The sequence below is a fragment of the Odocoileus virginianus genome, chromosome 9 (genome assembly GCF_023699985.2).
Source record: "Odocoileus virginianus isolate 20LAN1187 ecotype Illinois chromosome 9, Ovbor_1.2, whole genome shotgun sequence".
Classification (NCBI taxonomy): domain Eukaryota; kingdom Metazoa; phylum Chordata; class Mammalia; order Artiodactyla; family Cervidae; genus Odocoileus; species Odocoileus virginianus.
The window spans coordinates 75,883,612-75,901,315 of NC_069682.1; the positions used below are offsets into that span (position 1 = coordinate 75,883,612).

General features: G+C 48.3%; 1 protein-coding gene across 10 annotated transcripts in view; it reads right to left on the reverse strand.

Moving 5' to 3' along the window:
• Nucleotides 1–400: 400 nt before the first annotated feature.
• The window catches only part of ZNF217 (zinc finger protein 217), a 36,690-nt gene continuing 19,386 nt past the window's right edge, over nt 401–17,704 (reverse strand). For all 10 annotated transcript variants that reach the window (XM_070472775.1, XM_070472770.1, XM_070472773.1 and 7 more), the window contains 5 exons: nt 9,425–11,169; nt 6,109–6,225; nt 3,774–5,141; nt 2,449–2,580; nt 401–606 (listed from right to left, as the gene is read on the reverse strand). In XM_070472775.1, the coding sequence (XP_070328876.1) occupies nt 2,471–2,580; nt 3,774–5,141; nt 6,109–6,225; nt 9,425–10,820 (2,991 nt within the window). In that variant the 5' untranslated portion in view covers nt 10,821–11,169 and the 3' untranslated portion in view covers nt 401–606; nt 2,449–2,470. The remainder of the gene's footprint in view (nt 607–2,448; nt 2,581–3,773; nt 5,142–6,108; nt 6,226–9,424; nt 11,170–17,704) is intronic.

Consider the following 17,704-nt stretch of genomic DNA (forward strand, 5'->3'; position numbering starts at 1 on the left):
ACAAGCAGCACATATTCAGGGGGTCGATGTTTCCATTCAGACAAGAGACTGTGGAGGGTTTAACATAATACAAATCACTGAGATTAAAAAACAAAAACCGCACATTTTAGATGAAAGAGGACAAATAGCAGAAATGTGCTCAAAGTGATGAGCAACATTAGAGGAAAAGAATACACACAGTATTTAAACAAGCAGGTTTACAACATATATTTACAAAATTTTTTACCTGAGGTGCAAGCGTTATATACTTTCTCCCCACCCCACCCCCTAACCCAAATGATTTCTTTTCAGCAGCGCTCAAGTATGCAAAAAAAAAAAAAAAAAAACCTCCATTTTTTTATTTGGTCAATTCTAAAAAACATATTATTTGGGGCAAAATAGAGATGATGTCCAGTCTCCATTTGTGTACAACCCAAATTCCAACTATAGTCTTTATTGCTATTTGGTACAAAAGTTAACAGAACAACTTTACAAAACCGTAGTGTTCCTTTATGTGTTATATACACAGTACAATCACAGCTTATTTCAGTAGCTTTCAACATCTGCTTTTTCAAAGGATGAACTAATTTAATTTCATGGAGAGTACACATTTATATCCATCAAGACCTAAGGGGGGAAAAAAGGTTTAAACATGATTAGGATTAAAACTAAATACAGTTTACAAAATTTTTTTAAAAGTGTAATAAATACACAGAACTAAAAGGATCTAGAAATGCAATGGGTTCCATTTAAGCTTAAATTTTTAACCAAGTCTCAGGAGTCTGAATAAATAAGCTGCACTATTTAGGAGATGCTTACAATGAACAGTGATTTAATGAAGATGATTTAACCAACAACCAGAATTTATATCAGATACGTGTCAAGTCAACTGCCACCTATAGGAAACTCTGGAAACTTATACCTAATGAAAGGAAAATATATGGCACAAGACCACAGGTATTTAAGATAAGACTCAGAATAGAATAACCTCCTCCATGAGAAGGACAGGGCATAAAACACGTGTAACACTGTTTGGCCAATGTCTATGGAGTTTTACAGCTGAAATTCCCAGCCCTGGGCCAGGCACCACCTCAGCACCGCTCAGGGTGGAAGTCGGGGGCACAGGTCAGGTGGGCATAAAGGTATGAACAACAGCACAGAAGAACACAAACGGAAGCCCCAGCGCCTCACAAACATGCTGCAGAAATACATGAACTTAAGTACCAGAACAAGGTCATCTGGCCAGGAGGGTGTGGCAAGGATGTTCCAGAGCAGAGAGAAAGGCAAGCAGAGAAGCCCAGAGGCTGCAGGAAGAGGCGGGAGCTGGACAGTCCCCACCTGCTGCCACACACAGTGCAAATAACCAGCCAGAAATCGTGTTTATGTTTCAAGGCAGAGAGGATCTAATCCCATTTCTGCTATGGCGCCAGCCTCATACCACCAGCATCACCTGAGTGGGAGAGAAGGATGCAGGCGGACAGGCCCGTATGCCCCAGGAGTCCCAGGGAAAACAGGAAGGAGAAACTATGCCCAGGTCCACAGGTCTCTATCTCTGAATCCAGATCTAGCAGGCACTGGGTCAAGAGTCTGCTCCACAAGAATATGGCAGTGGTTTAGCAGAAGAAGAGCAATCTGGGAGGGAATTAAATCTGTCCATGAGCCTCAGTCTTTCCATTCACTTTATTGTTAACTCTCACATAGAGGTCATGCCCTCTGCCCACACTTGGAAGTAACTAAATTAACATGTGCATAACTCCAAGAGTGCCACCTGAAGCTTTTGGGTAGTTACCACTAGATACATCTGCCTTGTGAACCAGAAAGTCAACATAAACCTCCTTGCTCTGGCCTACTCTTGCTCCCACTCTGATAAGGATTTATAAAGGTTCTTAACAAGCACTTAAACTGGAGGGTTGGGGCACAGGCCTTGGATTTTGCAGACCTAGGACCGAAAGCAGGCAGAGGAAGGCACTGGGCAAGTTACATAAGCCAAGTCCCAGTCTCCACATCTGTAAAGTGGGCACAGAGCCTCCTAACTTGGGGATGGCAAACTTTTCCTGTAACTAGCTAGACAGCTCTCTTTGCAGACCAAGTCACAACTATCCACTTCTGCTTTTGTGGCCGCAGGCAGCCATAGACAATATGTAAAGGAAAGGAAGTGGTTGTGTGCCAATAAAACTTTATTAACAAAAACTGATGGCCAGCAACAGGCCTAAGACTCTAATGATTAAACTGGTTCATGATGATAAACAATTCATTCAACCCCTGGCATGAAATAAGCCCTCAGTAACTTTCAGTAGCTTTTGCTACTTTACCATGATCATCACCACTGATGTCCAGAGACTCTGAGGGCTCTGTTTTAAAAACACTTCAAAATTCAAGTTAAAAGCAATTTTACTTTGTAATATTATACTGGATAAGTTAGATGGTTTGTTTTCAATTAGGTAAAATCAATACAGTGTATGTGCTCACCTTTCATCCCCAAAATAGGAAATCAAGTTTTTTTGTCATTTGGTCGATAATGTGCGTTCCCAATAAAATTCTCATAGTTCCTCTTTTGCAGCATGCTGCTAGATAAGTGTTGATAGGATACAGGCCTTTTTCCTGATTGGGGGGGAAAAAAAAGCGTAAACGGGCATTTAAAATTAAGCTCAACGATTAGGTAAGATGTATGGGGGTTGTCAGAAGTCAATTTTCAAAATTCCTAACTGATAATGTGAGCAGAACACAGAAGATGCATATGTATTATAAAGTTAGTTACAAGGTAAAATGTTTTTAATTACCAGGAAGACATTTCTTAGCTTAGAATTTTAAGTCACTAAATGGTAAAATTATCTAAGTGCTAGTAAAATTTAAAAGCCAAAACGGCAGCCTTTGTGTATCATGAACCGAAACTGTGTGGAGGAAAAAAAAAGACCGATTTACTCGCAGCAGAGTCTTTTCTCTTCAAGTAAAAGACACAGTTATGGCTCATGTCCACTTTGAGTGCTAGGGGAGGTGGGGAGGAACACTTCTAATCATAAGGCTGCAGAAATTATTTTTTTCACCAAAATTTTTATAACAGTCAGTCACTGGACTGTGTGAAAGCAACTGTTTTCTAATTAGCTATCCCCACATCAACTGGCATCAAGCCAATGATACAGAACTGTCACCACCCAGAACCTTTCATTTCAGAATAGCACAGAGACGTTTAAAATGGACTTGTCCCTTTGGGCGGAGAAACCTGCAGCGCTTACAGCCAGAGAAGGCACTGCGGTTTCCCCGAGTCGGCCGAGTGGGCCAAGGCCCCACGCCAGTCTCACCCACTCTCGCAGGATCCGGTGTGGGCTAGCCACCTCGAGGGAGGGGCGCCCGGGGCAGGGGGGGCTTTAGAGCCGCCTCCCGGGGACAGGGGCCTTCAAGGTACCTGTGCGCATCGAGGGTAACACGGAGAAGACTGTGCTTTGAGATTCACTTAAGGCTGAGCCCCGGCAGAAGGCGGCAGGGCAGCTCCCTAGGTCTGGACACCAAAGGGACCCAGCAGCCTGGGAGGGGCCCGGTGGTCCCCGCGCCTGCAGAGCGCTTCCGAGGGCCCCTGGGCCGCCTGTGCGGGCGCCGGACCCGCGCTCGTCACGAGGGCGGGCCGCCGGGCCCCCAGGCCGGGCGCCCAGGACAACTGACCCGGCATGGCAAGGGGGTGCCACCCCCAGGCCCTGCCACCTCCAGCCCGGGAGGAGCTGGAAGAGGGGCCGCTGCGCCCGGCACCCCCACCCCCCCGCCCCACTAGGGCCCCGTGGGGCCCCCCCGAAGACGCCCACCTTCTAGCGCAGCGGCTGCGGCGGCGCCGGGCGCGCAGGGCAGCAAGGCGGCAAAGGCGGGCCCGGGCGCGGGCCGCGGGCGCGCGGGGGGCGCGCAGGCGCACTCGGGCGGCAGCAGGGACGCCAGCCCGCGCACCACGCGGTACTGCGGAAGCTCGGGCGGCCGGCGGCACGGCGTGCAGGGCGGCTCGGGCGCGACCCGCGGCCGCTTGGGCAGCGGCTCCCCGAGCTCAGCGCCGCTGCGGCCGCACGCGTAGTCCCGCGCGGGCGCCCAAGGGCCGTCACTCCTGGCAGGGTGGTCGCTCCTGGCAGCGTCGGCGGGGGGCTGCGGCTCGGGCCGACGTGTCTTCTCCGGGCCCGCCTTGCAGGGCGGCGCTTCGGGCGGTGTGCGAGCGGGGCCGGGCCCCGGAACCCCAAGGCCTGGCGGTGGCCGGGCATTCAGCGCCTTGAGGTTGCTGGGGGCTAAAGTGCTGGCGTCGGCGCCCGCAGGCGGCGGAGCTCTGCCGGACCCCTGGGCACCGGACGCAGGTCTCTCAGCCGGCGCGGGCTTGGGCTGTGCCGGGGCGACCGGCCGCGGCTTAGGCCTGAAGGCGCCGGGCAGCGGGGGCACGTCCTTGCCCAGCAGGAACGGCGGGCAGCCGGTCCGCCGGCTGCGAAGCACAGCCCTGCCCCGGCAGCTCTTGTGCGCGTCGGGGTGGTACTTGTGCTCCAGCCTCTGGTGCATCGTGAGCACCTCCGGGTAGAAGGTCTTGAAGGTGCAGAACGGGCAGGTACTGCTGGCGGTCACGCTCCTGCCCAGAGGCACCCCCGCGCCCCCGTGCGGGGCGCCGAGGGACAGGTTCAGGGGCTTCTCCTGGCAGCCCACATCCGCCCGCGTCTCCCGGGGCCCGAGCTGCGCGTGGCGGGCCGCTGCGGCCGCCTCTGTCCTGCACCCCAGGGGGCTGGCCTGAGGGTCCGCAGGCAGCCTCTTCTTCAAGGCGTCCAAGCAAGCGGGCCCGGGGGCCTTGCTCGGCTTCTCGGCACTGTCATCCGCTGCATCCTTGCTGAAATCCTGAGTTTCCCTGTGCACTGGCACGAGCACTGCGCTGCCCAGGATGCTCTGAGAGGCGGGGGCCATCCCCTTCAGTTGCTTTGCGGGTGGGCTGCCTTTAACATCTTTGGCACCGTCGAAACATCTTTTCAAATTTTTGGTTTGCGCGCTGTCGGCGGTTAGGAGTGCATCCTCGGCCTCCTGAGGTCTCCCGTCGCTCTTGCCGTCTGCGGCGGCGTCCGTCTGCTTGTCCTTGTGATGTCTCTCCAGGTGATACCGCAAGGAGGTCTTCTGCGCTGCAGCATAGTCACAGAATTCACATTTGTATGGTTTTTCACCTAAAACGAGAAGTGTCACTTTACTACACAGGCTTATGAAAAGCATCAACAAGGACAGAGAGAACAGAGTTCGTCCCTCTTCCCTTCTTGTCTGTGAATCTCATCCGGAAGCTGTCATGAGTTGTAGCTTTATCGCTCTTTCTACCCTGAATATTTGAAACCATGAACATGTGTCTTCCATTTAAAAATTAAAAAGCACACCTTAAGATGATCTCATTTAATCTTCAGAACAGTGCTATGGGAGTGAATATTGTCCCACTTTTACAGCTAAGAAAATGAGAGCGCAGAAAAGTTAATCTGCCTATGGGTGCACAGCCAGTGAGTAGAAGAGATGCAAATTCAAATCTACACGGCCTCCCAAACCATCATGTCACAGCTGCTTCCACAATCTAAAGAAAAGAGGATGGAATTCTCTGGGGATCCAGTGGTTAGGGCTTCAAGCTTCCAGTGCCAAGATCATGGGATTAACCACCTGCTAGGGGAACTAAGATCCCCCCCAAGCCAGGCAGCGTGGTCAAAAAGTGATAGTAATAAACATAAACCAAAGATGATTAAATATTATTAATTTCATTATAAATCATAAAAATAAAGCTGTGACATTTAAATATATTAGAGATGAGATGTAGAGTAAGATGAGAGTATATAATAAGTATATTATATACATAATATATATATTATATACAATAAATATATATATAAATAAAAGTATATAATAAGTATAAAATGAGAGTAAGGATAAAGGAATCAGATATTAAACAAGAGACCAACTTCACATGAAAACAGATCAAGTTACAATACTACTAAAGGAATCAAATCAACAGCTACAAATCAAGAGACTACACATATATTCTTAAGATGTCCCAAAGATCTAGAAGAGTACCTGAACAACAACAAAAACCAGACACAGAATTACATCACAATCCTCAGAGCTAATACACGCAGTAAACAAATCTAAGGAGTTCCTTACCTGTATGCGTTCTGAGATGAATATTGAGGTAATAATTTGAACGGAAAAACTTTCCACAATAACTACATTCTCTTGAGGATGTAAGATGCTTCATTTTCCCTCCATCATCATTTTTATCTTAAAACAGAAACAAAAATATTCATGTAAGAAGACAGCTCAAGGATGTGAACAGGGCAAGCTGACTTAAAAGATTCTTAGTAGAACATCTTTGGAAAGTCTAAAATAGTTTTTATATTAGGTACTGGCTAAAACAGCCAACTGCTGCTTTGAGGCTGTGTGCAGCATTAAAGCCTGTGTGCAACAGTTTTGCTTTCTGAGCACAGCAGAATTCACTGTTGAAGATTCCCTTCTTCATGGCCTCGGTCACAAGACCATTTAATAGACTGAAATGAACAGGCAGCTTTCTGCGCTCCCAGGCCTAAGACACACAGAATCTGGCAAACTTGAGCTGGACCTGCACACGAGCTGGAATAACCAGCTTCTTCAGAATAAGTAATTTAGGAAACCCAGCCAACACAAATGCCAACTTTCCCAACCACCAGAGGAAAAGATTAACTTGCTTAAAATTAAGGCAGTTACCACTAGAGGGCAGCAGGCACAACTTAATCTAAAAGTTTGGCCCCGGGCAAACACCTAGGAAAGTTTGTCAAAATTTAGCAAAGCAGATTTTGGAAAGCAGATCATATTATTCACAAGTGCTCACATGGGCAACCTTGACGAATCACAATCTGTCCCCAAGAAACAGCCGGTTAGACTTTAAGCTCCACTCTGTCCATGATCAGGACGGTGGAGCGGACACAGGTCCACTGAGGGCACTGAGGAGCACTCCCAGGCCCGATGCCACAGTCACGGCCCAGCTCGTCCAGCAGGACCATGAGCTCCATATGAACCTCCTGTCATTGCTGGGCACATCACACAGAAGACGGGGCATCTGTAAAGTCAGCATACCTCATCCTTTTGCCTGGAAACCCTGTAACTTCCAACTGAAGGGCCGCTGCCTGGCCCTGTCCACACTCCAAGTCTAGATTGATAGACTTCACTGATTTTAAAAAGCAGCTTATAAGAAACCTTGGTGAGCCTCCAGGTACCATAAAGACGGAAGTAAATAGAGAATTCCCCAGTGGTCCAAACTCCACACTAAAACAGCCCAGGGCCCAGGTTCAATCCCTGATGGGGAAACTGAACTCCCACAAGCCTTGGGGCACGACTTAAAAACAAGAGACAGGACCATGTAATTTCTGTCACCCCTGAACTTCCGTGAAGACAGTACAGCCCCCTCCAAATACTGCGGCAGAAGACAACAGAGACAACCTTTGGTCTAAGAAGGTGTCACAAGGACTTAAAAAATCACTACTATTAATACAGTTTATAAAAGTTGAAAATGATAAATCATTTACTTTACTTTTTGATCGTAAAAGTAAATCTAAAGAAAGCCAGGCTGATAGTAGATGACAGTAAGTCAAGTCTGGACCAGAAGGCCACATCACAGTATGGATTCAGGAGGATCCAACCCCTCACAGAGCGCCCAGCGCTCCCTCTGACACTCATACCCAGCTCGCCAAGTCTGTAGCTGAGCCTGCGTGTCACAGCAGTTTACTGCTTCCAGCTGTGTGTCGGGATTTATGGCATGTTGCGTCACATCCAGAGTTACGAAATGCCTTTACTCCAACACAAAGGACGTGAAACGTCCGGTCCACCTGGTTCCTGCTCCTTTAGCTTCACCCGTGATTCTGCTGTGCTGTCCTTTAAAAGATTTTTTTTAATAAATAGGCAGCTGAAATCATCCTTGGGAGGTGGAAGACAAGGGTGGATGAACCAATTGTGTAAACAGGGAAATCAGGGCAGAGAAAGGTTAAGCAAGACCCAACGCAAGTCTTGGCGCTCCCAGCGATTATTGGCCGTCCCAGCCGCCCGCCAACGGGCCCGAGTTTTCCACTCAGTCTGGCGACGCCACCTACAGGCAGGATGTGACCGTCCACTCGGTCCTGCCCACGCCACCTACAGGTAGGATGTGACTGTCCGCTCACGTCTTGGGCACTGGGGCATCTCTCACCAAACAGCACAGCACTGCCACTGTTTCTAAGGAGTCACTTAGAAGACTAGAAGGCTATGTTTAAAGTCATTTTTATGATGTCATTAAGACACCTAATGCATTTTCTAGATTTCTAAAACCTGAAGTTTATACGCATGCCAAATGCTATGTTTCCTGCCTCCAAGGAAACTCAAAACACGCTAAATGTTTGCTATGAAAACTAACGCTCTCACGCCCATCATGTAATCAGAAAAGAAACTGGGCACCGGCTTGAGAAGATGTATTATCCGGTCACAGTCCCCCTGGGTCTCATACATGTGGCTCTTAAGAGACGTGAACACACAGCCAACTTACAACACCAGATGCCATTGTATGTTTAAAAGCACAACCACCTCTATCAACAACAGTATTTTTCTAAGACTAACTCATGTTCTCATCATTCCCCAGCTGATTTTGCAGGGGTTTATCAACCAACCTCCAGTAGCAGAGTTCCCTAGGCAAATAAAAGATTACGAAACGGAGAGAAAAACTGTGTCAAGAGGGTCGCGACCTGAACCACAGGTGGGACGCTCTGCCCTGGATGGACCTGAAAGACCCACCAACAGGCCCTCGGCGATGGCCTCTGTTCCCTGTAAGTGCCGTCAGAACACTAGAACTGTGACTGAGCAGATGAAATCTTTCCATTAGCTTCGATGTGTTCACTCTCTATACTTTACCAAGTAAGTGCTGGAGTGACTTGAGTTACAAGCCCCTGCCACCAGACACACGGTCGGCCCAGGCAGCGCCCAGCGGCCCACGGGTCACTCCCGTCCTGATCTGTGCCCGCAGACACACACGTGGAGTGTGTGTGAGAGCTGGCTCTTGGCAGAAAGGCAAATGTACTGCCTTTCAGGGCACCCTGCTTCAACAGACTAGGACTGGGATGCTGGGATGTGAGTGGAGGCCCCCATCACCCCCTTGTGGACATCAGGGGCCGGGGTACCCTCTGCTGTGGGCCGCCCGGGGACATGCAGCACCCCAGGCCTCCGCCCCCCGTGACACAGCGCACGCGCCAAGTGAGCTAACGTGGGGCCTCTGTTAGCAAAAAATGACATGGCATCACTCTTAGAGCAGGAAGCAACCTCGACAGACCTTTTAAGGCCACCCTACTGTCACAGAAAGGAGATGAAGGCCCTGAGAGCTTAGGGACTTTTACAATAGGAGACCAGGAGCCAGGACCCAGACCCGCCCTCAGTGGGCCCTGTCCTCCCTGCAGGACCGGGTGGGGGTCGGGGGGCAGCTCACCCAGGTGGAGCCCGTCCGGTAGCCCGTCTTCGGAGCCGTCTTCAGAGCCAGCCTCCCGGTCCAGGGCCCCGCTGTCCTCCAGGGCGGGCGGCAGCTCCGGGGAGCACGTCCTGGGCTGCCTGCCGTCCGCGGCTGCGGGGGGCGAGCCGGCGCCAGCCCTGCGCTCCTTCTTGTGTACGCGCGAGTGCAGCACCAGCTGGTGGTAGGTCCGGAAGGCTTTGCCGCACTCGGCGCAGTGCGTCGGCTTCTCCTTACTGCTGGCCAGCTTGGGGTCCGCGTCCACGGAAGGCACTTCGCCGTGGGGGTGTCTGGACTTCTCCTTGTCTTGGGAGAGGCCGGGGCAGCCGCCTTTACTCGTCCTGGGCTTCCCGGAGCCCTCGGGCTGGCTCTTGCGGGTGCTCCAGATCTCCCCCGGCTCCTCCTTGTCGGAGCACGACTCGTCGTTGTCCGTGCTGCCCTCCTGGCCCGGCTGCTGCTCCTTCACCTCTCGGCACACGGCCACCTTGCCCTTGGTAGCCAGCTGCCAGGCCTGGTAGGTGGTGAACGGGTCCAGCTGAGGTATCCACTTGGCTGGCTTCTTGGCGATCTCGGCGGGGGACGCGGGTCTCAGGTTCAGGAACTGCAGCAGCTCCGCCCCCGGCGACGGCATGCCTTCCGTCGGGACTTCGGTCTGCGGGCCACGGGGCCCGGAAGCAGCTTCTTTGGTGTGCATCTTCCGGTGATCGATGAGACTTTCTTTATTTGGAAAGAGAAAGCCGCAGACCATGCAGATCTTGTAGGGCGAGGAGACGCCCTCGGCCGCGGGCTCCTGCACCACCTCGTTGATGGTCGCCGGGCTCTCCAGGCCGGGCTGCGGCCTGCTCTTCGCCCCCGACTTGCCCGTGTGCGTCCGCATGTGATTCTTCAGAAACCAGGGCTCCTTGAACCGCCGGCCGCACATGTGGCACCCGTAGGTGAACGAGTCCTTGTGCTTCTTCATGTGGATCTCCACGTCGAAGGCCACGCGGAAGGTCTGCCCGCACACCTCGCAGCTCAGCTCCTCGCTGTCCTTGCAGCTCGTGTCCTTGGGCGGCTCGCTGCGCGCCTGCCCTTTATCCAGAGGGCTGCGGTACTCGGCTTCCACGCGCAGGACGGCGGGCTCACAGAGGGTGGGCCGGTGCTGCAGGAGGACGTGTTTGCTGAGGTCCTCGGAGCGCGTGAAGGTCTGACTGCAGAACATGCAGTCCAGGGGCATGCACCCCTCCATCTGGATGATGCTCTTCTCCGGCGTGGCTCGGAAGGGGACCGCGGCGGCCCCTTTGATCGTCACGGCGTCATCCAGCTCCATTTGGGTGCCAAGGGAATTGCCGATAACTTCCGGTCCATCCATATACACCAAGAGGGATTGGGTTGGCATGTTTCCTGTCTCCTGAGGGTTGTATATAAAATTAGAATCTGCTTGAGGAATCTCTGGAGTTGGAATAAGGCCACTTGTAAAAGACTTGTCACTCACACACCTGGCAGCCTGAGGCTTCAAAACTAGAGCAAATTATTTGTTGTAAAAATTCAAAAGAAAGTGTGTATTCCTCTACCGTCTTCTCTTCCCAAGTCCAGGAAGCTCAGTCACAAAGCCGAGGGCGGGCTCTCTCTCCGACCAGGCAGAGCCCCTTCAACACAGCGCATGGGTTCTCCGTCTTCACAGAGTGAGCCAGTCAGCTGAGCAAGAGGTCGGTGCCGGCAACCTGGAGACAAGGGGTTTCCCAAACCTAGAGGAGGGAAAAAAAAAAAGGTGGGCTCCAGTCAGAGAGGAGAGAAGGCAGGCGACGACTCACAGTGGTCTTCCCCACGAAACAGAGAAGGCACCCGCTTCGGCAGCTTCCCTTTTAGCTAGTATCGCTGTGTACAGAGCGTCCTGCTACACGTGCTCATTAATTAAACCATTAGTGTTTTATACAATAACCCTTAGCAAACTGCGAGAAATTCACAAACTGAAAACCTGGTGCTTCAATGATTTAAATCAAAAATGTGAAGTTTCAGAACAGAAATGATCAAATTGAGCTTAATGTGTTTTAACTACCACTAAAGTGCATGTGTATCCTTACAATCTCTGCAAGTCTAGAGACTTTAAAAATTGTTAAAAAAAAAAACAACAATGAAAGCACCTGAGGCAAAATTTTAAAAGTCAGAGTTTCACATTATCTTATAGACAAACACACAAGAAACACAGACACCTAAAAGCACACTGGAGGATTACACATAACCTAAATCACCAACAGAAGCACTGAAAAATAGGAACCTTTCCTGAAATCCCCACTCAAGAAACACATTTTGGAATAGTTTCTCATCCTGGCCACGCAGAACCTTGAACACCATGCTCCTCATTCCACTGCCCAAACCCGTTTGCTTTTAACAACTTTCTGCCTTCAACGGGCACCGGGGTAGGACTTCCTTGCCCAAACTACAAATGAGGAAATAAAGACACAAAGCTACTATGTGACTGCACACATTTTAAATAAGATCCTCAACACGGCTGGTTCAACATGGCTTAGACTTCCATCAGAAAACAGACCCTCTCATTTCTAATCCACCTTTCACGTATGCGTTGGCCAGGTACAAAATGGATAACCTGAGTGAACTGCAGGCTCTGAGCTGGGAGCACATTTTCACAGAAGGACTGCAGAAGGATTAACCTGTGAAGCCAACACCCTCCACCTTCAAGGTGAGCACAGGAACTGTTTCCACACAGTCCCAGCTACTTTACCTGAAGTCAGTCAAGTCCACCCAAGAAAACAGAGATACATGCAAACTGCTCCCACCACAGTCAACAGTTAAAACACACACACACAACTTTCCTTTCCTTCTCTCCACTTCCTCAAAGAGCAGGAGCCAGTGGACTCAGAATAGGAGGAAACATTTCTTCCCCTTCTTCACACCCAGAAAAAGAAAATCCTCTACTCCCTGTTATCTTTTAGTTCAGAGTAAACGAAATCTTTAACATTAAGCTTTAAGGAAGCCTGCAGATCAAAGTTTACGGTAACAGGAATGGACTGAAGTGTTTTATCTTCAGTTTCTTGGCCTTTTGTTGCAGTCACAATGGAGGAGAAACACACAGCCTGGGCTGCCAGCTGCCGGGAGGCCCGAGCTCCAGTTCTGGCCGAGTTACAGCCTTGAAGCTGTCACCCCCGGGCCTGTCTTCCTCCGTCTACTCAATGCCACAGGACCACTTGCGGAGTTCAAAACACCCATGGTCCTGGGGTGAGACACACTTCATGGGCAGACGTAACTCCCTGATCATGCTGATCAAGATATGAGATGATATTTGGATTTGCTGAGTGGTACTCTAGGTTTCCATGTGGTCAGTTACTCATTCAGCAAACATATACTGAGCTGAGTGTCCCAGGTAATACTGTGACTGAAGAAGGAACAGCACACCCTCTGGAAAAGCAGCTCTCAAACCCTGACGACACTTCTCCCTGGCCGACAGCTGAGTGAGAAGAGAGGTGACTCAGTGAGCACCACACGCAGCTACAGGAGTTCATCTCAATTTGAATAAAGCCTGCCCTTTATTTAAGACCCTTTCTACTTCTTGGGTGCCAAAATACCCCTCTTATAAAATCAAAGAGTGGCAATAGGAAAGGGTTTTTTTTTTTTAATGTCCTGATTTGACAAAATCAAAGTCCTGCATGTCAGACCGCAACATTTTTTTTTTTTTTTTTTTTTATGAAATCTGACAACAATCTGACATTTGTAAGCTTTGGGAAACTCCACTTTTCTGTAAATAACCTCTCCCCAAAGACACCAATCCTAAACTCCAACAACTCTGGATGAAAAGCATGATGTGGGTACACTTCCCATGGTGCGTAACGGCATAGACTGGACATTCCCGTCTTCTGACAGTTAGTTTCAACTTATATCTTTGAAACGTTCAAATATCTGGGTTAAGTAAGTCGTCATCAGCTTCCAACACAAGACCCAAAGGGGTGGTACAAGAGGACGCCAGAGAAAACCTTCGGAGAAAGAAGAGCTTCAGTGCTGCCCGAGAGGGTGAACAGGATGGGGTGGGAGCTGGGGGACGGAAGTCCCAGCCAGGGAGTCTTCTGGGGGCAAAACCTCCAGTGAAGGGACACAGCAATCCTTCCAGTTCTCTCAAGATGCCCAAAACAGGCCATGCCTTCAGCCCCCAGGGGCAGACCTCCTGTCTGCTGGCTCACTGCTGCCCCCAAGTGCCCAGAAAGGGCCACAGGCTCAGGCTCTCAAGAAACGGGCTCAGCAGTACAGGCGTGCAGAGTGAGTGTGTGTGTCTCTGGCCACACTTACCAACCGTAACTGAGACTTGATACTAAAATTAATTTGAATGTTCATCAAGACTTCTATATGGCTGTCTGTGGCTGCCATCTAATGACCATTTTCTACATTGTTAAGAGGATAATAAAAAATGAATCACATACAATCATACCATAAAGTTGACTAGTAGAAGCAAAACTGCATCATTGGGATTTATAACCACTTTTCTTATTGACCTACCAAACCCAAATGCAAGGCCTACTAGGGTAATCTCTCACAGCAAATGCCTTCGACTCTTTTCCATTTTATTTATTTATTTACTTTTGGCTAAGCTGTGCGGGGGCACGTGGGACCTCAGCTCCCTGACAGGGATGGAACTCGGGCCCCTTGCCTCGGGAGTGCGGGGTCTAAACCCCTGGACCCCAGGGAAGTCCCTGCCCTCAACTCTGGACAGACACTCAATGCAGACTTCAGCTATAAATCAGTAACTACCAAGACCAGACTGCTCAACAAAAAGTCAAAAATCTTTACAGAGCGCCTGTAATACCAAAGACTGGAATGATGACGCACGGAAAACGGACGTCCTGACCTCCCTCCTGCTCACGCTGACAGACCACCACCCAGCGCACAGGCCCCGGAACCCGCGGCTTCACGCGGAGCCGACAGTACCTGACGGGCTGAGGAGACCTGTCTGCCTTGACAAAGAACTGGAGCTGGGGGGCGACGTCATAAACCAACACTCACTCTGAAGGCTTTTCGTTTGCACACGAGGGAGCCTTCTGAACACACCAAGCTGACCGAAAGGTGCTCAGCAAAGAAGTTTTTCAGTATCTAAATTAAAAATGTTTTAACTCTTCCTCAGGTTAGTGACAACACTCAACCATCAGCCATTTACTCCTCAGGCACCTAAAGCAACAGGTTATTCAGTAGAACCTTCTATTTGGAGAGAAACTAAGTAAGTTGTATTGTGATCACTTCAGTAGATGCTTTTTTTTTTTAATTTACCACAACATAAGCTTTGAAAAGAAAGAACCATACTGCTGTAACCACCTAAAATAAAATGCAAGTCTGGTGTTCTTTAAGCCATTTATTTTTTTAAAAAGCAGATACTCATTTGTGAATAAAGTTACTATGAATTCTGCCAATACCTACAGACCTGGAAATTAGCAAATACTACCCATTCTATAATACTTAATGAAAGGCACCATAATTGTGCTTACGCACAATAAATTACAGGTGAATGCCACCTTGCTGACCAAGTGACTTGGAAATACCTTTCTTTATGTACAGTTGTTCTCAAACGGGTGACCTCAAAGAAAGCACACCCCAACTGAACAGGTTATCTGACATGGAATATCTACTACCATGGTGTGCAGCAATAAGGTATTCAAAGTCCTCAAAACCTGTTAAAAACACAGAAAATTCTATTTATAGCCAAATAATTTGCAGTATTCCAGCAAGTCATCGAAGCTACCAAGGTATCCAAATAAATGATCATTGAAACATTCAACCTAAACAAACTGCTAGTCTCTGGCTGATTCATTTTGTATCCTTTAAACTTCAAAATTATCTCCAAGATCTGGTTAGGAAACTGACAGTTTTTCTACAGGTTTCCCTTCTCTATTTTACACATACTATTTTTTTCCTTAGTCTGACAAGTGAAGAGAACTCTGCATAGCAACCTACAGTGGTGATCAAAACCCACTGACTAAATCCTTCAACACTATTTCAAGGAAATCACCAAGGTCACACCCATTGAGCAGATGGTCAACCTGACTTTCCTAATATAGCTGTGGAAGGATGTTTAAAAGCTAAAGAGAAAGATTAAAATATTCAGCTTATATTCAACACCACAACCTATTCGAAAGTGAATGATTATTCAAAGGCAAAGCCTGAGAATCTGTGACAAGACAGTCTCACTTTCTTGAAATTCAGTGTAGGTGCTCAGTTCTACATGGGAGACCAAGATAGGATAAAAATATAATCCTACTAGCACATTTGCAGGTTATGACGACGATGATGATGAAATCCAGCCTGATTCCTCCTAAATCAATTAAGGTCCATAAAGGATCATACTACGAACTTAAAGCACCACTTATTAGCTTTCGTTTCAGTAATACCAGCATTAACAGATACTATGGCCTGTAAACTGGCTTTTAAAAATTCCATCTTGACATGAAAGAGAACTATAAGGGAAATTAATATTAATTTTTAATTAAGAAGCATTGCTATCAGTGAGTTTCTATTATTACCACTTAACCAGTACTACCTTAAGTATTTTGAAAAGATTTTTTTGAACAGGACTAACTAAAGACAATTTCAACGAACCAAAAAAAAAGTGTGTTTTTTAACCCTACAGAGAAAATGCTGCACACACACACAGACAACTGTGTATATATATATATATATATATATATATATATTTCTGTATGTGCATATATACACAGATATACAAATCACCATAACCATTATATTACCCATTACCCACACACCCACACCTCTTTTTCCACAGAGCCAAATGGTGAGTGTTCTTAATTATACCCAATTTAACCCAACTTCAGATTATACATAAACAAGGGCAATGCCTCTTAAGGCATGAGATCTTTCTTTAGCCACATTTAAATATTCCCCTCCCTATCTCTGTTGAGTAAAATACTAAAGCTGTAAGTCTGGCTCTTTCAAATCACCTATTTGCTTTCAAAAAGAAGAAAAGTCTGCCTTCAGTTAACACCATCACTGCTCAGTAGACATACACTGAACTGATCTGCCGACCTAAAAAATACACAAGAACACTTCTCGTGTAACTGAACTGTTCTGAGGTTATCCTCATTTGTCACAGGCAGGAAATAGAGCAAGAAACAGCGTTTCTCCTGAATGCTGACTGGGGAACAGACATACCTGGACTCTCCATTCCCAGCCCAGAGAACGTCAGCTAAACTCAGGAGGTTCCCTGACACTCTAGAAACAAGAGCCAACGGCTCGGCCGGCGGAGCCGTCAGGAAACTGGCAGCTGACCGCAGGCCCGCTCTCCTGCAGGGGACCCCGCAGGCCAAAGGCGACAGGATTAAACTCATTCTCTCGTACACAACTTATTCAGCTGTCTTTTCGGGTTTAGTAATTTTATTTCTCAACTTTATCATAAAATTACCAAACTGGCCCCAGATTTCCAGTAACTCAAGTTATGCTGTGACCCTGGGCAGGAAGTAATGAGGCTGTTCGGAACAGCCCGCCAACAAACGCTCCAACTCTCTAAGGGGTCCGTGAGCGTGCGGGTGTGAGCTGTAAGGAGGGGTGCCTGGTGGCACCTGGCTGCCCTCTGTGTGCTGGGAAGATTTCTGTGGGAATTGAGCTTACTCACCATGAGCCGCAGATTTTAGGAAAGGATGGTTCTCTACCCACCCCCCCCAACGTCCCTCCCACTTCCTCAAAGTCAGATTTCTATCTGCCCTCACAGTCTCCATCCCAAATCCTCCGCCCTACATACCGTTGCAAATTTGCCTAACTATAGTAAAAAAGAGGAAAAAAATCCACATCACCTTCCTCCCCGAAGTCACCATTTCATCAACACATCGGAAGGGTTAACACTGCCCCCTCAAAATGAGGCTGCTCAGCTATAAAGATCAAGCTTCCCTCCCCCAAATTTAAGAAATTTCCTGCTGTCTTTGTGTAACGCATCCTTTCTTCCACGTGCATTTAAACCCGTCAGCACCCCTCCCCCAAAGACCTGGAGAGGAGGCCACGAATCAGGACTCTTCCGGGGCACCACTTTCATTTACATGCTGCAACTAAACCCTTCACTATTTAGAATATTTAATATGACTGGGATTCCTTCAATTCCACTTCAGTAGCTGTTCTGTAAATATCTTCCAGGCTGTTTTTGTTTTTTTTTTAATTGTGTAACGCATCTCAGTAATTTGAAAACTCAGTGTATTCCACATGAAGTCATTTAACTTAAAATCTCCTTACATTTATTTTATTCTAGTGGAACAAATACTCATCAGTTTGATAAGACTGTCT